Below are 25177 nucleotides of genomic sequence, written 5' to 3'. Positions count from 1 at the left end.
CTTACTGTTCCCTAAGATTGTAAATGTTGAAGGAACACTCTTGTCATCTACTTACCTTGAGAAGGACCTAAGGGGGTGGTGCATGACACATGGAGGTCTTGCACAGCATATCGGTTTTTTTCCGTCGTATCCCTTTAAGACATGCTATTTTTTGGTCAAAAATAATAGCATGTGTGTGGCCAGATTTAGTGGTGCTGAGCAAACAAGCATCAGTACAATTCTATTCCATTTGACTAAATCACTTACCATTAACCTTCTACCCTTGTGTCTTTCACTCTAGAATAAAACCATGGCATGGCAAAATTGTTCTCCAGGTGGTTATATTTTTGTTTGGTCTATTCTTTTTTTTTTTACTCTTATATCGGGCATGCAAGGAGTAGGTAAAGCATTATATAAATCCACGGAGAACTAAAGGGATTCCATACAGTTTAGATAACGTGGTGGGACAGGGTCTTTCCAGATTGGCAGGTGAACAAGATTAGTTCTATATGAGCATGAAAACTTGTTCCATTGGTGGTAAAATAGAGAGGACTTGCATCATTCTAGATTACTAGATCACTATGATAGACCTCTTTGAATTTGAACACCAGTTTTGGCACTTTTGGGGGGACTGTTTAGTGGGTTTAATTGTACCCATTAGTTCAATTCTCCTAGGGTATCACTCTGATGTCCTTATTGTAATGGGGTTGTACAGGATTGAAAAAACATGACTGCTTTCTTCTACAAACAGCGCCACACCTTACCATAGGTTGTATGTGGTATTGCAGCTCAGCCCCAAACTTCAATGGAGCTAAGCTGTCATGTTTTTCTAATCCTGTTCAACCACTTTAATCGATCTCTTAAAGGTAAAGCAAACAATTTTAAATATTATGTATACATACAAAAAGATATATAAAATATAGCTGGGAAATATTTACAATTCCAAAATATATACATTTTGCACATATATAATAATTGAAACAAAACTTTTATGTACACATTAACATACATGTAATATCCAAATATAAAGGTGTTCCCGAGAAGGCTTCAACATGACCTGTCCTGCCCTTCGACACATAAAAACCTATTACTTATATCCCATTATCAAATTGATTGGTAGTTGGGGTGATCAGTCCACATCTCTGGAGCTGTCTCTGAAGACAAAACTAAGACGTGCATGTTGCGGACTGACACCTAAGACAACTTGGGTTGACTAGAGGTTATACTGTATAAGAGAGGACCAGTATCTACATAACTAAATGTCCAAAACCCATCCCTAACCAATGACCAGAGGCTGACTAGCGGAGAAAACATATCAATGAATGTGTATCTCCAGTATTATATATGTCACATACTAAACCATGCTGAAAAGGTAAGAAAATTAAAACGGAAGAAGAAGTTGCGAACAGAAGGTTTAGCATCTCAACTCATACGGTATTAATTCTGATGTGTCTTCATCACGTTCACACCAGAACTGACTTTTACCTTCTGTCATTTCCCAAGGTGAATTCCTAGAAGAAAACAAATATTTAGGTTGGTACAATACGCACCAAGACTTGACCTCTCAAACAAGAACATAAGGTTCTTCATTTCCAAGCTTTTATCTGGTTGGACTTGTAAGGCATGTGTATGATGATGGGGCGAAGCCAAAAAGTTGGCCAAATGGGCGATCAAATACTTTTTTGGACACATCAAGGTTCTTTCACTGTGGCAAAGAAGGGATCAATTATTTTCCAACTAGATGTCCATAAAAGATATTTTTTGAATCTGTGCAGTCCAACAATGACTTATGAGTGGTAGCATGATCTCGACAGAAACCTTTGAATTGTAATCTAGATTCGATGCTTATGTAATAGGTTCAAAAGACTCTACAAATGGATTTTTTCCTTGATGTCATATATTTTTCTCTGTGTGATCAGTTTTTCATTACTTGTTAAAAAAATCTATTTGGTTCTTTTTTACAAGTACGTTATGGTCATATGGCTTTTGTGTATGTTCTCACTTACCATCTCTTTCTTCTAGGGAATGATGGGTTGGAGCTCTGTGTAGAAAAGAACATAAGTGTATGGGTATACATACAATTTTATAGAAAATATGCAAATTATCTAAATTAGTAAATATTATAATTCATTCCATTAATGGGCTGTCAAGTCAGTTCTTACTCCTGATGGCCACGTGTTTAGGTCTTAATGCTTCTCAATAAAATCTAATGTTATTACATTGCACAAGCTTGAAATGAGTGGTGGTCAAGGGTCGAGTCAAAGGCGTAGGCAAAAAAAATAATAAAAAAATTCCATATATGATTTTCTTAGATTGATTGTTGTTTTTGGCAAAATACATATGTAGGAAGCATAGACCACATGCATATTAAAAAGCCCATACATAGATACACATACATAAACACAACTACCTCTTAATAGCGGAGCTCTTCTTCTCTAAATGGTTGGGTAGAGCACTCAATGTACAGGAGCGTTCATGCCTGATCATGATCTTGGGAAGGCAGCTGTCCATATAAAGCGGCCTTCCCCTGAGGTCCACACAACAGTCACATGACAGTCACATGAAGTCGGAGAGAGGTTCAGTTCTAAATATATGGCATAATTTAATTTAATTGTACATTACGTACTACTACGACTCCCCTCAGACTGATTCCCCCAATGGTTAAATCCCGCCAATCAACACGAACATAATAATTAATTATTTTTTTTACTTATTATAGAATTACATTGTGTGATAATATCATAAGAATGGTCTAAAGCCCATAATACATACGAAGAATCATGTCCTTCCAGCAGGTATTTGTATGTAACTATTTCCTTCTCCAGGGAGGTTTTTACATCCATGTAGACGTTGTACTCATAGTTTAGTTGTTTCAGCTTAGATTGGATGTCTTCCAAATGAGCTTCATTCATATTAATCAAACCCTGTAGATGACTGAGGTAGGAGCCGTAATGATCATGTATCTCTACCAATGTACACTTAAGGGATGTTATCTAAATAATACAGAATATCAATAGGTCATATTCATGAATATCACTTATTCTACGGTTACCACATTACTGGGTTGGCAATAGAAATATTGATGCCATTATTGGACCAGAAATGTCATATAAAATTAAAGATTACCATACTCAGCTGTTTATTTAGCTCAGTCTCTAGTGTGTGTACACAGAGTTTTATTTCCGTGACCTCATTATTGGATAGTTGGAGTTGTTCCATGCCAAAAGATACTTCTTGGGACAGTTCAGAAATCTAAAGAACAAAACAGAAAAAATACAGTTGAAGAGTAATTTTTTGGGACAGGCCATCAATGTTTGATCAGTGGGACACCAATCGATGATCAAAATGATGACTTCCCCTTCAATGTTTATCCAGGCACAGTAGCTCATCCATTTGGATGTGGATTTACCTGGTTGTGTAGCTCAACCTCGTTAAATTGAAGGGTACGAAGCTACAGAACGAGGCACAGCCTCATGTATGGATGAGCAACTGTGTCTAAATAAACAATAAAGTGCTGGAGCCCTGTGGTCCCTTTGGTCTGTGATCAGTAGGGGTTCCCCGGTATCAAGTCTCCACTGGTCAAACGTTGGTGTCTTATCCTAAGGATAGATCATAAATGTTTTAGTCCAGCATAGAAAAAATAATTACAAAATCCATATTAAATAAGATCCTTGTGAATGACAAGATGTTGAATTGTTCATGAATGTGGATGGTGACTTTTAGGGAACAGGATTTGCTTACCACTTCATGGTACATTTTCTCTACATCAATAAGATTCCTCTCCATCAGGGTTTCATATTCATTTCTAATCTGAGACAAGGCTGCGTTTAGATCTATGGAAGGAGCAGTCTCTACTTCCACATTGACTCTGGTTCCGAGCTGAGCTTGAAGACAGGTTAACTCCTGCAAGGTCATCAAAGAAAAATGGTAGCATGATCAGAAGACAAGTATACATAAATGGATTATTGCATGGGGTCATAGCTCCTTGGTTAATCTCCTATTTATAGGATGTTTCACTTGTTTATGAACTAAGAAACCTAAGAAAACATTAAGGATCTTATTGGATTGCAGTCAACTTGGACTCATTGAGTGTTTCAAATTGACCTTTGTGTCTTCAGAAGGTCATAGCCCATCAAAAAGGGGTATTTTTATGATGAAGCTAATTAAAACTCAGATGTTTACAGTATGTACAAAAATGCAATCGTTTCTCACGGCAAAAACGATACAATCAGCTGATGAACAAGCTTTTGCCAGATAATTGCCCGTGGAATAGGGCCCTTACAGAAGAGAATTAGTAAGCCACAATGGATATATGGCTCCGATTTTATAATCATCTCCACCATCATAACCTTAACCAGCATTCATTCTTCTTACCTCTTCACTTGTTTCCTTTACTTGAAGGAACTCTTCCTCAAGGTATTGTATGTGTAAATCCAGATCCTGGCTCTCCATATTAATGTTTTCCAGTATCCCATAATGGTTGCCTAAGTCCTCTTCAGCTGTATTCCTTATCCTAAGCTCCATCTCATATCTTCAAAAGAAATGCTCACACAATTATTGTGAATTAAAAGAAATAATCTCACAAGAAATCGTTACCCTAACGCTCGCTCATCGGCTGATCTGCTCTTTTATGCAGAATTAAAAATCATCGTTGTCGGCAGCACCTCTCCCTATGTAAACAGGGAAATGTGCTGCCATCATGATGAAAATGTATGGGGATAAGCGATCAGAGTAACTAGCGTTCATCCCGATACATAAGAAATCATTTATCCTTGTAAATGGAGCAAACGAGCGCCGATCCACGAGCTGTCTCGGTGCTCGTTTTCACAGCCCATATCAGGCCGTGTAATTAGACCCTTAGTCATCATAATGGAGCAGTACTGTCACTTGGAATAGGAATTACATTGGTCAATTACATCCCACAATGACAATATGGAAACTGAGCCGCCAGGGGGTTTATATAGAAAATATTCCAGCTGCCAATGCCGGCGACCATGGATCTTGACCACAGGCCATATCATTAATTCTAATAAGTGATTTGTAAATACTCATAATACACATAATAATTGTGCATAGTGTTTAGGGATTATCTCTAAATCTGCTTTAAGTGTGGTTGTCTTCTGATGGTCCCGAATTATTGTGCCAGAACCTGGACCCACCAGAAAATCCACTGGTGGATAGTGGTGGGTCAGTCCAACTCTGGGCACAGTTACCTTCTGCAGGAAACTCCTGGTCAAGCCTTGTTCTCTGCCCATATCCGATGACCCATACTTTCATGCATGCATTTAATATCGCCTCTTTTTTCTAAAGACGACTTACTTTTTTCTGTAGCCATCTGCAGTCATTTGACCATCCACTATTTCTTGTCTAAGGATGGCATTTTGTTCACTGGCTGAAAAAACCTTTACGAGAATATTAAAATATATTTATTCTACAGGTACAATGTTCTTATAGATTTCTAAGCATAATAGATACATATATAGAACCTTTACTAACCTGGTTCTGGAGGTCAGTAATAACATTTAGGTACTGACTACAATCAGGGAATATAAGGCCTTCATTTTCTTCATACCAGTCACAGATTTTCTTTTCCAACAAGACATTTTCCTCTTCCATTGACTTTACATTTTCCAGATAGGATGTCAGGCGACCATTGAGTGACTGCATAGTCTTCTTCTCATTGAAGCTAAGTAGGTGATTATTCTTGGGGGCCGTGTAGTCTCGAAAGCTACTCATGTGACACCTGTATACTCCATATTTGGTTTCCATTGGCCGCCCATAACCAGAACATTTAGAATTCAATTCCCTGAATGTTCCTGGTGGATTGTGTACACTGTAGTGAGATCCATTTTGAAGAACGTTTATCTTCCTAGGTCTATTGAGATGATGGTCACACTCTAAAGAATGATGAGTTCTGTATTTCGGATAACTAATATACTCTCCTCCAGCCTTGGTCCGGAAAGAAGGTAGGGCAATTCTGTAGCCCATGATGTCCCCACTACTGTAGGCAGAAGGGAGAATACTGAACGCAATAACCTGTACGTTGAGTGATGAGACTCCTCTTTTACTTGCTTCTCTTTTATATGAAGCATAAATGGACCTGAGGTCATATTTACGAGAACGGAGCATACAAATGTCTCTTAAATTGACGAGTGTCATCAAGCATCAATTTATGGGATTACTGAGCAAGCACAAAAGAGGCTCAAACTCAAGATTATTACTTGTTTTTCTCTTCAATTTATATAACTGAACATCATTTCAAATACATTCCATACATGATATAAAAATCTCAAATATTTTCTATATAAGTATAGAAAAGGTTCCGCATATCAAGTATGAAATTGCACACACATCTTTTTTTTTAATTATTATTATTTACTATGGTTTTTTATGTTAGGATGAATCTGTTAGTAGTTACATAGGAGCATATGTTATAAATCTAATAGCTAGTAACATCAGGTATATACTGTATAATATATTTGTCATATATGTTCATTAACTGAAAAATAATATCTACCATGTAGTTTTAAGACCATATTTTGTGCTGAATAAATACTTGATATATTTTTATAGGGGAAAATAGTCGAGCTTAATTTTTTTCTTATAAATAAACCTAGAAATCCCCCTACAGACATAAAGAGAGATTTACTAAGTTTCATACCCCAGTCTAAAAATAGGTTGGAGTAAGATGGATGGATGGATGGATGGATGGATGGATGGATGGATGGATGGATGGATGATAGATGTCGCCTTGTTGTGGCAGGTGGGCTCACACAATTTGATCAAAAGATGCGCTAAGAACCTCCCTATTGTAAGTAGTTTTAGCAGTAATGCATATTTATTTATATTTAGTGGCTTAGGTTACATTAGAGTTCACAGTGCGCTGTCGCCAATATGCAGTCACAGGCGTTCTTATACCTGTATGCACGTTTTGTTTCGTTTTGTTCGAATGTTTTGATTAAACTTTCTTGTCTCTTATGTATTGCACATATATGGGGTTAGAGATAGATAGATAGATAGATAGATAGATAGATAGATAGATAGATAGATAGATAGATAGATAGATAGATAGATAGATAGATAGATAGATAGATAGATAGTTTGTTTTGTCCTGTCTATTAATCCTTTTGAATGACACTGTTAGCTTCTCATTGGCCTGAAAATGCTAATAGGATATTTATTTATTAATATAGGTAATAACCCTTCAAGATGTGTTTTATAGTTAGTGGCCCTTTAAGACACTGCAGTACGCACAAGAAGGTACATTTCTCACTAATGAATGATTGGTCTCCTAAAAATGCTCAATAAACCTTCGTATATGAGAACTAATAGCACCATGAGCATGAGAAAATGGACTGATGTCGAGCCAATATAAGGAGAAGAGGCTGAATCAGACCTCATTTACAATCGTATTGACCAGTCGTTGCTATTAGTCATAACACTGCTATAAAAACAAGAATGTACGGACGTCATGGACAAATCTTATCTCCCCTAAATGTGGTCAACTGGATACAGTTGAATGTAAATATAGGGTAATATAATAATAATGGCCATGCTACATTTTTATGACACCAAGGTCAGAATTGAGTATTTAATGAGAATGTATAGTGTTTTTAATTTTAGTGTTATTCATTAGATGTAAGTGTGGAGAAAATAAATAATGGGTTTATAATTTTTTATTTTATGAATCATTTTTTTATTTTTAAAAACGTCCTGGGGCAGCCAAAGTGGAGCCAAAGTGGAGATAGACACTTTCTTCCTGTATTGTCCGTATAGACATTGAAGCAGTGTGTGCAGATGCAATGAGTGAGAGTCAATTGACAGAGAAATATCATAGATTATTACAGTCTACAGAAAATAATGGAGTACAGCCCCTCTTCCAGAGACCAGGGAGTTGCAGTGGAGCTGCATACAAAGCCTTATCTGTGTGTGTGTGTGTGTGTGTGTGTGTGTGTGTGTGTGTGTGTGTGTGTGTGTGTGTATAGAGTTCTTATCTAGGCCTCCATCTGTCATTAAATCCTTTACCTTCTGCTGACTCTGTCCCAGTCTACACAGCAAAGCTGAGAAGTGAGCTACAGAAAACACAACCTATTGTGTGTGCTCCATAGGTTATTGTGACAGGAATATTGGAATATTTAAGGATTTTTATATGCATAAATACAAAATAAAAATAACTCCTGTCTACTTCAGCCACTATAGAGCTCATTTCCCTCCCACTACACATGCATGTGCAGTCTCAGGCACAGTTTCTATTTGTGCATGAATGGTTCATACAGTATACGCATTTGCAGTGAGAAAGAGAGCTTGAGCCGGCCCATGAATGTAATGTCAGTAGTGTGGACACATATATATATTGCTGAAGGTGAATGAGCAGAGCAAAGTCACGTGCTGTATAACCGGGACATGGTCGGGCATGTTGCCGAAAGAGGGGAGCGTGTGTCACATGATTGCACTCAGAAGCGGTGGATCGGTTCCATTTTTGTCAATTAGGTACATTACAAAGATTTATAATTATATGTTTTATATTGTTTGAAAAATGTTCCGGAAATACCCTTCAATATTGGAGGTGGTTATTTTATATATTTATTACCACTGGAAAGTCAAGGGTTTCCAACAAGTGTTTGATATTTGGGACCAAACCAATTAATTGTCCTTTGAAAAATGAATGGACAAATTAACATTAACTGAACATGATCTGTATAAATTATTCAAATAAGACTTGCAATTCAATCTCAAAAACACTCCTATATGTACCAAGACTACACTTCAAATCATGGCTACTATCAGAATCAACTCTAACTAAATATATTTCCATATGTTATTGTATTTTAGTAGATTATTACCCAGAATCACTTGCTGACGGGGAAAGGATAAAAAGGGAATGTGTCATCAGATCACAAATCAAGTTTTTATGTTACACATATTTTTTAATAATTTTTTGTAATTTTTTTGTCTTTTTTATGTCATTATCAATATTTAAAAATAATCCTAAAATCTTGCAGTTTTCACTGAGCCTAACAATAGACTGATCCTTCCTGTTCTGTAGAGATCACTTCTCAGCAGTTATCCCATTATCATCACAGGCTGGATTACAATGAAAGGTAACGTCTCCATGTAGATAACATAGGATCCACCACTGACGATATATGATATATGTGATGGACACAGCTCCCCTCCTCCCCCTTCCTGCACAATGACCTCTGCATAGGTCACACAGAGCATGCCTAGAAAACTCTTCCATAGAAGTCAATGTGTCACCTCATGTTTACAGGTTCCCATGAGCCATGGGCAGCTGCACCCAAAGTTCTGTTCAGAAAGTAGAATTTAAAAAAAATCTACAATCAAAAAATGTAAAATCAAATCAAAAATATGTATTGTTTCACTATCTGGTTTTAATTAGGAAAAAAATATGTAGGTGATGAATTCCCTTTAATTACAACAATTGAAAAGAACAAATGTCTGAGTTAATTTAATGCAAACTCAAAGATATCAAGTTTGTCCAATTATCTGGAAACATCCAGGAAAATACAACATAGATGGTATATGACTTCAAATATTTAGCCAATATTTTTTACATCCTCTTGATTGTTGAAGATGTGGAGAAATAGGATCAATGATCAATATCTGGTGGGACTGTACATACATTGCCCCTCTTTGGAAAATATTTGGGTGTCTACTCTCACATGTTTGCGGTCATCCTGTAGTTTTAAATCCAGGTCTAGCATTAATGTCACTTGAATGCAACCAACAGTCATTATTCTACATGCACTTATTGCAGTCAGAGCCAAAAAGAGCTAAATATTGTAAAATAAAATGTTATATCACTAAGCTTTAGCCAGCTATAGGTGTCTTGTTCAATGTACTATTGTTTTTACAGCTGTAATATCCTTGTAATATGTATTTAGATTTATAAAATTACTTTAACACTAAGCTCATATTATAGCTGTTGGCGGGGAAGTAAGGGGTTAATAGTGGAATGTTCACATTTACCCTCCCCACACACCTTGCTCCAACTCTTTTTACATGTGATCTTGTTTTTTACACTGTGATTAGTGCTGATCCACTTGAAATGGTATATTGTTTCTTTGACCAGGTGCTATGACTGAGAATGCAGTTGGCGTTTGAAACGCGTAAGCGTACTGGTCCTTTGTCTTTATGTGCTGGGTGGATTTTAAATTTTTATAAAATGAAGTCCTGAGATTTTTTCACAAAGTGCTGGTTCATCCTTTTTTTTTTTGCTACTGGGGAAGACGCCTGGGCAAGGGCGAGGTCCGTGCACTGGATCACTGTAGATGCTGGACACCGGTGAGCTGGAAAAATCTTTTCATTTTACTAAAAGAAAAATCCCTCTCATACTATCTGAAATCACTAGCAATATAATCATAATCTGCCGGTATGAAGCCATGATCGCTTCCGCTCTTTACAAAGGCAAAATATTTAAAAATAAATGGAACGCCTGGCTTATATCCCGATATAACAACATATTAGAAAACACCCTCAAAACCACTTACTATCTAAATTTATATGTATTAACATAACAATATGTATATACTCTTTATTTGTACCTTGGACACTAGGAAATAAGCAAAATTTCCCCTGTTTTCCCCCCTTCTTTTTTTTTCTTCTCTTATTTTTCGCAGTTTAGTATTACTATGATGGTGGAATACTGTTATTCCTGCAATCCTAAAAATCTCAATAAAAATTTAAAGAAATAAAAATGTAATTCTTCAGCTCCTAGAAAGAATAGCCTGTATGTAATGATTGTTTCCTAAAAATTAGAAAAAATATATGTAACCATAAGAATCCCTGTGTTTGATTAGTTACATGAATTCATTCTGTCTTCTGACTTTTTGACTAAACAATGGGGACAGGACCGAGTCAAGTAAATAGGGGACATATAGGCAATGGAAATCTCTATTGTAACATCCACCTTTCAGGCTGTCCCCAATCCTGTAAAAATAAGTGACTTTGGCCACCATAAATCTAATTTGCATGGGCAGCTTAAAGGATTTAAGTATCTTAAGTCTATCCGGTGGAGATTATAGACTTGTCTGGAGAAGGTATTGACCATCCATGGTCAATGTTGGTTAGCAATGAATGTGATATCAAATTACAGGATAGTCAGCACGTGAAAAAACTGATACATTATCTATTTAAGATGACTGGACTGGTGAGGGATCCACAATAAATATTAATTCAGCACTTCTTTTATTAAAGGTGTTGTCGGGGGTCCACTGTTCAGAATCCTCATCTCTTGACCAGAGTCGAGAGCAAATACTAAGAGCGTCTCTTGCTCTGGAGGGCCTGTCCTGTCCTGCATTACACAGGCAACTCATTGATTTGGATGGGCACTGTGTAATGCTTCATTTGTCCTGCGGTGGCTCTGCAGGTAGATTAAACACTTACTGTCAGTTTTCCCCACAGATTAAAGCTGATTGTTGGAGATCAGAGAAGGGGGACACTTTGCGATCTGCTTATTGTCAAGGGACCCTTCTAACAAATAAGGATTGTAGCAGACAACCCCTTTAAAGAACACAGATAACATTGAGGAGGATGACAATGTAGGTTTTTTAAAGCAAAAAGAACCCCACATAGTGCAAATTATATAATTGTAATGTATCATTGTAAAATCATTTTAGCAAAAACAGGGAATAAGCATTTTGATGGCAACATTGCTAGGACTAGTTGCCTGGTATGCGTCCACTATCATGGAGAGGTTGGTCATGTTAGGTTCACAATAATGTATTCTGTCAATGTCATTTAAAAAAAAAACACACAACATTTTTTCTTTATACATTAATTATTTTATTCAGGGATAAATTTTTATCAGCAGAAATTTAATAACAGCAGAAAAATAAGAGAATCTGATTATATGAACAGCAGGGTCGTGTTGACTACCTAGCATAGCAGCACAGGCATGTTCACCATGTCTACCCGTCAGATTATTCCACTCAATTTCCAACATCACTGGCAAAATAAATGGTACCTGACTAGTAACTATGGCCAGCATCACTGTTCTTAGGGGGGCTTTATAAACATGGTCTCCCACCATGTCTGTGAAAGTGGAGAAACTGGGAAGGCTTGGAAATTGCTGTGGTGGCATCACTGGTCAGATCTAACACTTGGCCTGGTGAACTTGTGGGATCGTTTGATGAAATTTGACATGATGATGTTCTTCGGAAACAAAAACATGAGTGAAGACGTTAGAGAATATTATACCGTAGATTACCCCCATGTGTGGCTTACGATTTTACCATTTATCATTGACTATAACCTAAGTTGTTTTTTATAAATCTGTCCAAGCGTGGTCCAATATTTTGAAGTGAAGGAACTGATATTGCAAGTTGTAGCAAAATCTCCATATGACTATAGGATTTGTTCCTTTTCTCTGACACAGCAGAACTCTATCAACCAGAAAATGCCTCACCTTGAAGAGGTACAGATGAGACATGGCCACTTAAGAGAGACCAAAGCAAAACGGATGTCACAGATGAAAAACATCCTCATCAAATTCGTCCTGAATTTTGTCAGGATGAAGAAGACCAAAGATGGATATATAGATATACTAGAATCACATTTCTAGATCATAAGGACGTTTATACAAAGAGGTGATAAGTTAGGGTTTTCAAAATAAACCCCATTAAGCTACTTTCCAGAAGTCAAAATAGACTTAGAATGAACTTTTGTAATGCCTCATGCACACGACAGTGTGCGCCGGCCTGGTCCCGTCAGTGAACCGTGGAAAGATAGAACATGTCCTATCTTTCCATGGATTGAAGAATCAGGTCAGTTTTCACAGACGCGATTCACCCGCGAATGGGTCTGTCAAAACTATCGGGTGCCACTCGGTTGCCGATTAAAACGGCCCTATTGGCGCTCGGTCATGTGCAACTGCACTAAGATAGCTATGTTGCTACATAAGGTTGAAAGAAGACACAGAGCCATCATGTCCAACCTATAATCCTACAGTGTTGATGTTCCACACAGCCCAGTATCCATTCTATACTAACAAAATTAGATATTGTTTTTAATCATCTTACCATTATCAGATCGGTGAATAGGAACACTGCAACGAAAGGAATAAGATAATATATTAAAGTCAAATGCAAAGTCTAGTCTAAGGTCAAATAAATATGTTTTTCTTCCTTTACCTTTTTACATGTTGGATGTCCTGACCCTCTAGAAGACGCTTGTATGTGGCAATCTCCAGCTCCAGATGGTTTTTCTGGTCCATAAGCAGTTTGTATGCGACATTTTGCTGCTCCAGGTCAAAGCGTATCTGTGCCAATTCAGACTCCACATTATTGATTATAAATTGTAACTGGGCAAGTTGGGAACCAAAACTGGATTCAGTCTCAAACAAGGATTCCTCAAGAGCAAATTTCTGAAAATAAACGTAAAACATTTAGACTTCTTCATTATTCATTAACACTTTCAATCCTTTCAAGGTCATTGTCTTACATCAGCTATATGGAAAATTATGTCAGTAAATGTGAACATAGCATCAGTAAGTCAACCATAGGATTAGAGCATGGTGGACATGGTGGCAAATCTGAAACAGATGACAAATACATAGGAAAGGCATAAATGGTGAATGAGCAGAAACGTCATACATGTGGTAAATATTCTATGTTTATATCTGGTTATTCGTCACTTCATCGTCACATAACATAGGACAGTAACCAATGTGCATAGCCAGAAATCACTGTTCTTGCCTTCAGTGGACCTATAATGTCCCAGTTTTTTATGTGTATTTCAAGCAGTAATTTGGATAATATATAGAAAGTCTTCACGTTGTACTTATTCATGTGTTTACTTCATAGAGTGTAACTTTCTATAAAAGGATAAGATATTGTTTGATGACGTCATACCATGCTTAGTTGACTTTGAAGTTCAATTTCTAAAGTTTGCACGTTACGCTTCAACTCAATGAGATCACCAGACACTGACTGCAGCTGTTCTGCCCCAGAAATCATCTCTCGACTCAGTTCTTCACTCTGCATAACATGAAAAGATAAGATAAACCTAAGGAAGACATGCCCTATATATGTTGCATCAAGTAGTCAGAGGACAGAGCCAGTGGGCCCTAGGCAAAATCTGTAGCAAGGCCCCACTCTTACATGTGACATTAATAATACTTGTGTTTTATTTTGTGGCAGAGGAGCCTTTGGGCTCCCTCAGGCACCTGGGCCTGGATGAGACTGCTACCTCTTTGCCATCTATAGCTATGTCTCCCGACAGAGCCATATATGCGATAAATGATAAATGAATGAATGAATGTATAAATTGCACAAATATCAAAATTGAGTTTTAGCAGGGTCTTCTTTAGGATCAATTGGGATTGAGGGGCCAATAGTAAATGTGCTGAACATTGAAGGTGGGGTAGACAAGAGGCTCACTATGACTATGAAGAGCCCACATACACCGGCAGTGGCTCCTGCTATATCCCTCCCACCTGATTCACACTGAAGCTCTGTGTTCTTAGATTGGCTAGCGTGTTTAAGCACAAGCCCAGCACCTTTTCACCAGGAAGTCAGATGATTTCTCTTACAGCAGGGAATGAATGATTTTACACTACAAACAACTTAACCAACAATGAGCAATAGTAGACTATTAGGTAAACTTTACACAAAAACTGAGCCTTAGTAAGGGAGGGGCCTGAAATTTGACCTTAAAATTAACAGGTGACGTGATTACCCTTGCAAGGAAGATTTCTTCCACCTCTTGTAGATTTCTGTCCATCAAATTTTCATACTGTTTTCGGATCTCTGACAACAAACTGTTAAGATCCACACATGGAGCAGCATTGACTTCAACACTGACTCTGGCACCGAGCTGTGTACGTAGACAGTTAACTTCCTGCAGGAATAAACCAAGTTATAATGTAACTGTAAAACGGTAAACCCCGGCTAAATGTGTCCTGTGTATTTTGCAAAATTGGCTGCTAGATGATGTCCTAGAGGAAAACAACAGAAATCTGCTATGAAACCGCAACTCGATTGATAATATATTCCTCAAGGAAGAGATGATAAAGGTGTCATAGACATTAGAGTTCCCAGAAACGAAACCCTAACTGTCCCTCTTACTCCAGTATTCCAGACTCTTCTTTACCTCCTCATGGTTCTTCTTCAGTTCTTGAAGCTCATCCTGAAGGTTGTGAACAGTCATATCTAGGTCACATATCTCCATTTGAAGTCTTTCTCTAACTCTTCGGAGACCATTGACATCGGACTCAATGTTTTTTCTCAATCCCATCTCCAGTTCAAGTCTAAAAGGATTGAGAAATAAAACCAGTCATGAAGTCTTAAAGTAAAAAAATATCAAAAACATTTGTTTTTAAATTAGATTTTTAACCTACTTGTTCCTAAAGTCATCAGCGGCCAATTTGGCGTTGTCCATGTCCAAGAACACTTTAGCATTTTCCACATAGGCTGCAGGAATCTATAGAGTTATATGAATCTGTATTTTACATGTTATATGGCTTTAAGCGAATATTAACAAGTTGTTTCGTAATGGAATGTTATTCAGTTCAATTTCATATTCCCAACATCAATTAATTTGGGTGGTGGGGTAAATTTATAAAAGACAACAGTTTTTTTTACATGTGTCTAGTTCAATCCCTGCAGAAAAACCTCATGAATTCAGCCTTCATTACATCTCGTCTATATAAACAACCTTCATAGCATTTACCCGAATATAGGACAATGTGGAAAGGTCTTGAACCAAGAGACAGAAATAAACCACCCGCCATCTGCAAAAACTCCAAACGGCAAATTTACCCATCATGTTAATGTTTATCCTGTACTCTCATTACTATCCAAGACTAGCGTAAACTATAAGTAATTCATGAGGTTGTCATGTATGAAGTTACCTGGTTCTGGAGCTCCTTAATGGTCCTGAAGTAATTGCTGCAGTCAGGAAGACCATTGGGCTGGTTCTTTTCATACCATTGTCGAATGTTCTTCTCCAGTTGACTATTTTCTTGCTCCAAGGAACATACTTTTTCCATGTATGAAGCCAACCGGTTATTCAGCAGCTGCATGGTTTCCTTTTCATTGAAACACAAGAGACCGTCATACCTAAAGACATTGTGAGCCCCATGGTTTACAAAATGATTTCCATGGCTATAGGAATGTACAATTCCAGAGTTCCAGCCATGACTGAATTGTCTGGAGATGCTAATGCCTTTTCCACCTGATCCTCCATGGACGCTGGGAGCTCTGTAATGACGACCTCCATGACGAACCTGATGACTTGCCCCATGGTGGGAGCTAATGGATGTTATCTGATGTACAGGAGTATTTTGAGTTGATGTTTGGCATCTTCCTTGGATGGATCCAGATTTAACCTGCTTGATGCTTTGGGTCATGGTGGATGTAGAATGAGATCTACTATGGAAGTTATGCTATAGCTTGAGCTCGGAAGTTCAATTGATCTTTGCTGGTGGAAAAGCTTTTATAAAGCATCAAAGATGTTGTAAAATGAATGCCGTTGTTATGGAGCTATAAAGGTTTCCATCATGATGGAAATATAGATGAAGAGTCATTGATGAAAGACTGGTTATTCATTGTGATGGTGCACTTTGACACACCTTGAATGTATGACTGGCTAACAAACTGGTAGTCACAGGGTCTCTGGTCCCTATTCACTATGTAATATATGAGTCTGGTAGAATTTCATGGCATTTTAATGGACATACCATGAGAAAACTTTTACATATAAAACCCACTTGTAAATGTATAAGTATTTTATTTTCAAATACTAAACACATAAAAACTAGTCATTCCCTTTATAAGTGTATTTTAACATTGATACATTACCCCGGTATTTATATGTATTTTGGTATAAACAATTTGTAAAACTTTTTTTTTAATTCAGTATCTAACATAGGCTTTAGTGGTGAATGACCACACTCATGCAGCCAACTCTGATAGGAGCAGGGAACTGGGCACTCCCATTCTCATGATCGGTGAGGGCCGCAGCAGTCAGACCGGTAAGGTCCTGAGAGTCGGGCGAACCAAGTCCCCCATTTCTTTGGTGAGAGTTGTTCAAACATGCACGATCAATCTCCATAAAAACCTTTAGGAGAAATGAAAACAGCCAAGCATACTCACTGTTTCTATATCCTATAGATTTTCATTTACTTATTTTTTTAGTAGCTTTATTTTGGTGTTAAAAAATGATGTTTAGATAAATAACTTTTATGACACACCAATTAGACATATTGTAAAAGTCTGATAAGTAGGGGTCCAGCAGGTTGGACACTCAATGATTTTTAAAATAAAGGTGGGCCATTCCCCTTTTTCCATGGAATGTTAATGCATGCACGGTCACTCTCTGTCTAAATCAATGGGAGTTACAGAGACCTCTCAATGCTTGGTTTATGCTTTATTTTTAAAGTGGTTGTCCACTTTGGACTCTTCATTTTTGTCAGCTGAACAAAGGGTGTCCTGCTGCTTGGAGCTCCAAGCACTAGATGTGAACTATGTAGGAACTTGAAAGTAAGACAATATTCACATAGCGTTAGAGCCCTATGTTCAGCATTAGCAGCGAGAGAGCTCCTGTGTCCTGACGCATACACCAAACATATCCATATGCCCCTATCTAACTAGCACATGCCAAAAGAGTGTACTTTTGGCATATGTCAGGCATACCCTTTTTTTAGCTGTATGGAGTAGTGTTATAGACCTGATAGCGTTAATAAATGTATACCCCACAGTATATGTTTTTTTTTACTATGGTAGCCTATAAAGTGGCATACTTTGCAGTTTTCCATTGGATGTATATCGAATGTAATCCTCCTGGCATGTACCTCCGACAAAAGGATCAAAGGCTTTGTGAACGAAACCTAACTGTTCTATTCCCATATAGCGCCATCACTGGAGAAATTAAGCATTCCAACTTTTTTTTAATTGAGATTAATGGTTTGTCTGTATATGAACACACCAGGTCCTCCAAAATGAGAGATGCTCTTTGTAGCCATTCTACGCTCTGGTTAGTAGATAAGGTTGGTTCTCATATTAAATAAAAATTCTCTTATAGGAATTGGGGTATTTGAAAATGTGTTTTGTAAACTAGAAAACCCTTTAAGTATTCTTTGTAGACCACAGAGATCAGTAGATCAGTAAAATAGTCTTATAATAGCTAGATCTAAGTACCAAAGGAAAGGCATCCTATAAGGATGATATAATACCTCATGCACACGACCGTTGTTCAACTTGGGCCGTTCTTTATGGAATCCGAGTGGCACCCGATAGTCTTCACGGACCCATTCACTTTAGCAGGTGAATCGGGTCTGTGAAAAATGGTCCGAGTCTCCAATCCGGGGAAAGATAGAACATATCCTATCTTTCCTCGGATCACTGACGGCACTCGGACAGCACACACGGTTGTGTGCATGAGGCGTAAGGCAAATTCTGTTTATATCGTTATGTTGCTAGATTTCCGTCAGCAAAAACATCCCTTATAGCAGGGTTGACATGGATAATAACTGAAAAATAGCACATTTCAGAGAAATCAATGTCCCTCAATTATGGGAGCATACCTTCTGTATATCATGATATTACCGCCAGCTTTTATAATGGAAAATATTTAATGTTACAATTTAATTTTTAATTTTGTGACTATGGGGACATGACTGATGAATACTCACTTATTTTATTGTGAGGTACCAATTCAGTCCTTTGAACCTTAAGTAATCGAATGTGATCTCATAACGAGAGGCCAAAACTTTGACTATATATCCGTTTATGGAAATAGACCACATTGTAGGTCTATTGCCATATGTGACAAATTATAATTTATTGCAGTAGAGAAAGAGGGAATAAAACAGAATATAAATTCTCATAATCTGGAACCCAATGGCCCAGAATCCCTAGTAATTAAGCATTAGAATTATTCTCAATACCTTTATGTAGGAAGCCAACTAATATCCAATACTGATACTGGGGCAGATACTGACAGGAATAGAATGACCAGCCTTCACCGCCCGATCTGTGCATGGGTAGTTTATTACAGGGAAGTGTAGACCTCAAGCACCAGCCCAGATGATGCAAAGACAATACTTGAAAGACTTGCCTATAAGTAGCACGACCATGTACATTTATTGGTGGACCACCACAACCTATTTAAGAGTGGTTTAAGAGTGCACAGGAGATTGTTGGCATTTGTATAGGTAAGTAATGTCAATTTTAGTGTAGACGTGGACGAGGAGGCAGAGATGTATTTTGCATGGTTACATTATATGAGCCCTAAAAACTTGGTTTAGATGAGTAAATCTATGAGGATTTATTTTCACTGGTAGAAGAATTTCCGATTATGGAGACTCAGTTCTTACATAAAAGATAATGAAGGCTGAAATAGGGATTTATATTAAAGGGTAACTAAACGTTCAACAAACTTCTGACTTAACATAGTGATATGTCAGAAGTTTTGATTGGTGGGGGTCTGAGCACTGAGACCCCCACCAATCGCTAAACCGAAGCGGTAGTAGTGCTCGAGCCGCTTCGTATCTGTTCGGCTTTTTCCGGAAAGCGGATGTAGCGGAGTACAGGCTCATAGACTTTCTATTTCTGCTACATTGATTTCCGTAAAAAGCTGAACAGAAACGAAGCAGCTCAGCGATCACACAAGCACTTCTGCCGCTTCGTTTTAGCGATTGGTGGGGGTCTCAGTGCTCGGACCCCCACCGATCAAAACTTCTGACATGCCACTATGACATGTCAGAAGTTTGTTGAACGTTTAGTTACCCTTAAAAGAATTCTTTGTTCTCTGACCACAGACCTTGTAGACCATGGTTGTAGGGGTACACAAACAGTTCCTTCCCTCCCCAAAGCAATAGCTATTGAATTCCAAATTTTGTAGATTAATAAAGTATAGCTTATCTAGAGTTTAGTAACTTAAATTTTTGTATATATATTCATAAAGAATCCTTTCCGCCTTGGACTATCCCTGTTTGTTAAAAGACTCACCCGAAAATAAGTTCATGACAGGATGTCCTACTGCTGATATCCCCAGTGATCAGCTGTAATCTGTGGTGGTACCTGGCAACTAGTGTTTAATTTCCCTGCAGTGCCACCACAGGGTAAATGAAGCATTGATGGTTGCTATTGAAATGAATGGGCTGTCCATTTAATGTACAACACGTCGGGTCCTCAAGAGTGAGCAATGCTCTTTGTAGCTGCTCTCCTCACTTTTCAGATGTTCACGTCACCACAATAATCATCTTCCAATATATTCTGAAGGAAAGTGCCAGCATTGACATAGCAGAACATAGAGAAAAACTAAAGTTAGCTTTGGCACATAGACAAGTCATAAATCCATTCAGACCGAACTGTGATTTCTAATAAGAATTTATTTTCTTACTGAGTCTAATTAACCTTCATGAATATTTATTCCGTGGTTGTAACCCATAGTCATATGACATTGGACTATGACCAGGTTTTGTTATTGACAGTGACTCATGATGAAAGATCCTACTGAGAGGACTTTTTACATTGACATGCTAGAATAGTCAGCATAGTGCGGATGGAAAACACTGTATATCTGTGGGTGACTCTATTTACTATGAGACATATGTATGTTTGTCACCTTACTAAGACATTTAGTAAATGAATATTACTAGCTCCTTAGATTATGTATAAAAATAGTAATACAAATATCAGGTGAGTCCGCTATTCTGTATTCTGTATATTTTGTACTCAACCCTAAATAGTCATTCCTCTCGCATAGGTTCTGAGAAATACAAGGCCACTGCAGGGATGGACTGTCCCACCAGAGTACCAGAGGATCCTCCAGTGGGTCCAGGCTCTGACACAATAATGGACCTCTTAGGTCCGGCAGAAGACAACCCCATTTGGAGCTGACTTTAGAGACAATAATTTGTCCCTAGGGTCTATTTTTTATCCTTCACAAATAATCTATTAAATCTTATTGCAAGCGAAATGATGGCAACATAGATTACAGTGAAATGAATAGTGGTTTTACATTTTCAATTGGTGGGCCAAAGAAAACCCAGTCCAATGCTTGGCCCTAGTGTGTGAAATCTGTTCATACTATATTTAGCCATTTCTAAATCCCTGGTGGTTTAGGGTAGTTAAAAATTTTATTGAATACTCCGTGGTCACCCAAAGCAATAAAAAATGCAAGTTGCTTTTGGGGGTCCCTTCCTCTGGAGGGCACCTAGAAAATGGGGGCTTAGGGCAATTGCACCCTAGAACCAGACCTGCTAACAGATCCTGGTTGAAAACCTTTAGGAATTGTCACCCACAATTAAATATCAATCTGTATTCTTATGCCCATCTACCTCCCTACCTGTTTCCTGTAAGACAGGAACTTATGGATAACTCACTAGTTTATCCTTTTAGGACATCTCAAAAATATTTTTATTTACTGTCGTTGCACTTTATAAAAATAATAATTTATTATATTTAAATCTTATTAAATATCCTACACAGATGTATGGGGACAAGCGGTCGTAATAACATAGCTCCTTGTGAAAGGAGCAAACGAGCTGTCTAGATGATCAGGGCTCATGTGCATGACCCAAGTTGGGCCATATAAGAGGACCCTTAGATAGAATTTGGAGATGTTTTATTACTGCATGTAAATAAAATTTAGAGCTAGGCCCTGCATGGGAAAAGCCCAACCATGACAGAGCAGGGCAATTTAAAGACTTATGGGTTGGGTGGAAGTTAGAATGGTGAGATACGAGAGCCCAGAGGTGTAACTTGAAGCTCCTGGGCCCCAATGCAAAAACTCTAACAGGATCCCAAACTATCATGCATCATTTATAGTATAGATCCCCTCATTTGGGAAGAGGGACTTTTTGGGTCCCCTCAGCCTCCAAGACCTGAGTTTGACCATTCACTCTGCATCCCATATATATATGTATATATATATATATATATAAATATATATATATATATATATATATATATATATATATATATATATATATATATATATATATATATGCTTCTGGGAGTGCGTAGTGACTAAAAGAAAGGTTCTACAGGGAGTGGTTTTATAGATTGTAAATACAAAAATATAGTCTCTACCAACCTCCCTTTGTAAAGGGGTCGAAACTGGGATCAAAGGGGTGAGAATACACTGTATGAGAATGTTTTTCACACTTATTTTCCCACTGGTATTTCTGATCCATAGCTACAGATTGGTTTTGTTTTCTTATAGTCCGTGGTCCCTGCCAGAGATTGTGGGGTGCAGTTGATGAGATGTTGGAGAACACTTTGTGAATATCTCATCCAGTAAGTACTCCCCTAAGAGCCTGTCTTATAACACAGGTACTTCAGCACATAGGAGAAGACTTCTACATCTCCACCACGGCACCCCACAACCTCACCTCATCTGAAACAGTGGGGAAAATAAATGTATATAGCAAATATATCGAACTGTGTGACTATAAGATATGAACCTATAAAAGACCGCACATGAACTATTTTATACAAATATATAATTCTTTATTAGAAGACCATGCAATTAAAATATTACATAAACTGACACATTTCCCACGAAGATGGTTCCCAAACACTGTCCGGGTTCTCAAACCTCAATAAAGAATAAAGTGCAAATAGTGCAAAAAGAGGACAGGTACGCTATGTCTAAAGTGATTACGGACAAAAAATATTGTACGAAATATTAAGCATTATAGACAGAAACCAAGTCAAAAATACAGGGAGTTAGTACAGCAAAAAGGTGAGGGGATGGCGGCGCTCCTCCGAGACTATTATGAGGTGGTGAAGTGTAGATAGCCGGCTGCCACCCACTGCAGTCCCTTGGTGCTAAATCCTTAGTACTTGGGACAAGGTGAGAGTCAGAAGGTGAAGAGAAAAAATACAGGGAGGCATACAGGCCAGGGCTATGAGGGGATCCAAACCCCAAGACGTGTTTTGCACGTAGCTTCTTCCGGGGGCCATACCACAGGTTAGAATGAATGGACATATAAAACACAGTCCACCAATGAAAAACATGACAAACAGCTGGTAGCAATATAACACCAATTACCTTCAAGTCCTATAGAGTGCTTTCAAACCGGGTGGCAACCGTTTCATTACCATATGTGGCAACATGCCAATTAGGGGAGGCATAGTAGTTAGACACAACACCATAGATCTACTCCAAGTACAAAGCCGATCATTATCCCAGCCGTCCATCCCTCAGAACAAGGGAGGGGCGGGCAGGTGGGAACACGGTCAGATGACTGGAAGGAACCCACACAGGGCATTGTATTAAAAGAAAAACGACAATCAATTATGGTGTAGAAATATGATCATATCACCACTCATGGAACGCAGTGAATTGCGAACTACGTAGCCACTGTACCAAACCACCCACCCCACTACACGTGGAGGGAGGGGCGGATGGAAGAATGGTCACAGCGCTGCAGAATGCAAGTAGTGCATAAATCAGAAGGGGACGCCAACGGAATGACGACACATACTCAATACCTCGGTACGTATGAGGTCAATAAGAAACGATGGAAGGGATGGAGGTACAAAAAGATTACAATAAAATTATTGTCCAATCGAAAAATAGTGATCGATAGTAAATGCATATATATATACAATAATTAAACATAGATAATGAATAATAAATAACCATAAATTTATATCGTGCACAAAACCCTATTATAATAAAGAGATAACCCACTCCAAAATATCATATAAATATCAAATATGCAAACAAAATATATATTATCAATAATGTAAATGTGACATATTGACAAAAATTATTATATACAACAATAGACGCATCTAGTGTATAAAAGAAGTGATATACAGAATGTCAATACAATTCAAAATATATTTGTATAGACAACGTGAATTCATAAATAGTTAAATATTTATATATAATATAGTTATAAAAAAAGGAGATAGACTTGTAGAAAAGTTATAAAATATAAATATGAAAACGTGCAGTGATGGGTGAACACACAGTGAGACACACAGTGAAAAATAATACCAAGTACTAAAAAATATCAAATTGTATAAATATAATACAAAACTTAATTAATATGCCCCAGATATTGAAATGAAAATTAAAAGGCCAACAATGTATAAAGATCACAAAAAAAATTATTATTATCCAATATAAGGCTGCTCTAGGTTGGCTGCTGCTTAGTCCATCAGAATCCCACATCATCTCATTGATCAACGCAGAGGAAACCACCATATTCATTGCGTAGATACCTACAGGACATAGGGATAACAAAATTAAAAAGACTAAATTAAAATAATTGAAACCAACTTATAGACGGCATTTCCAAAAACCTTGCTCATGGTGATATGGAGAAACGGTGGGGAAGAATATAAAGAAGGATATTGAGAAGATACACGTCCAATGTCATGATGGGACCGACCTGTGGTCATAGATTCTCACAATATTGTGTAGACTATAAGGGAACTGTTCAAAAAAAATGGAGCAAAACTAATTTTTTCATTCAATCCCTTAGGGGAGACAGTGTCAAGGATCCATCTGGCTTCTCTTTGGGCCAGAATCCGTTTCCAATCACCTTCCCTTCCATTAAGCTGAACACGATCAATCCCTCTTACCTGTAGATGTCGGCTATCACAACTGTGGTGTGTCTTGAAATGTCCAGGTAAAGTCTTCAACTTCGACAGATCAGTTTCATTTTCTGCTGCTTGGATGCCCAGAACATGTTCCCTTACCCCACGTCTTAATTCCCGTGATGTGAGTCCGACATAAACTTTGTCACACGGACAGGTCGCATGGTCAACTACACAGATTGTACTACATCCAATTGAGTGTGTGATTTTGAATTCTTTGTTCCTGCAGGAGTTAAATAAGATATCAGTCATTTCCACATTTGGACACGCCACACACTTTCCACAGGGTTTGCAGCCCCACTTGGGACCCCGTGTACCAAAGATTTTGCCAGGGATCTTACCCGGGTAGTAGCTTCACACCAACAGGGCCTTCAAATTCTTTGATCTTGGATGCGTTATAGTTGGCATTCTTGGTATGCGTTATAGATGGCATTCTTGGTATGCGTTATAGATGGCATTCTTGGTATAAGTTGGTTCAGTACCTCATCTGTACGTAAAATGTCGCAGTATTTACAGAGTGCTGATCGCATCTCCTGATAACATTAGTTCAGGAGGGATTCCCTGTGTATTGTGGAACAGACCACATATAATGAAGGGTTTCTGACTACAGCAGT

General features: G+C 37.9%; 2 protein-coding genes across 2 annotated transcripts; both read right to left on the bottom strand.

The window, feature by feature from the left end:
• Positions 1–1393: 1393 nt before the first annotated feature.
• LOC142666279 (keratin, type I cytoskeletal 19-like) lies at positions 1394–6138 on the bottom strand. Its single transcript, XM_075846265.1, has 7 exons — positions 5476–6138; positions 5299–5381; positions 4354–4510; positions 3721–3882; positions 3106–3231; positions 2752–2972; positions 1394–1490 (listed from the first exon to the last, which is right to left on the bottom strand). Exons 1-7 carry the CDS (start codon positions 6136–6138, stop codon positions 1394–1396), a joined length of 1509 nt encoding a protein of 502 aa, XP_075702380.1.
• A 5956-nt stretch (positions 6139–12094) lies between these two features.
• Positions 12095–16348, bottom strand: LOC142666409 (keratin, type I cytoskeletal 19-like). The gene is made up of 8 exons (XM_075846439.1): positions 15851–16348; positions 15338–15420; positions 15091–15247; positions 14677–14838; positions 13851–13976; positions 13131–13363; positions 13020–13045; positions 12095–12153 (listed from the first exon to the last, which is right to left on the bottom strand). Exons 1-8 carry the CDS (start codon positions 16346–16348, stop codon positions 12095–12097), a joined length of 1344 nt encoding a protein of 447 aa, XP_075702554.1.
• Between the last annotated feature and the right edge of the window lie 8829 nt (positions 16349–25177).

Source organism: Rhinoderma darwinii, chromosome 13, assembly GCF_050947455.1.
Source record: "Rhinoderma darwinii isolate aRhiDar2 chromosome 13, aRhiDar2.hap1, whole genome shotgun sequence".
In the NCBI taxonomy this organism is placed as follows: domain Eukaryota; kingdom Metazoa; phylum Chordata; class Amphibia; order Anura; family Rhinodermatidae; genus Rhinoderma; species Rhinoderma darwinii.
This window is presented reverse-complemented; position numbering and strand designations above follow the sequence as displayed.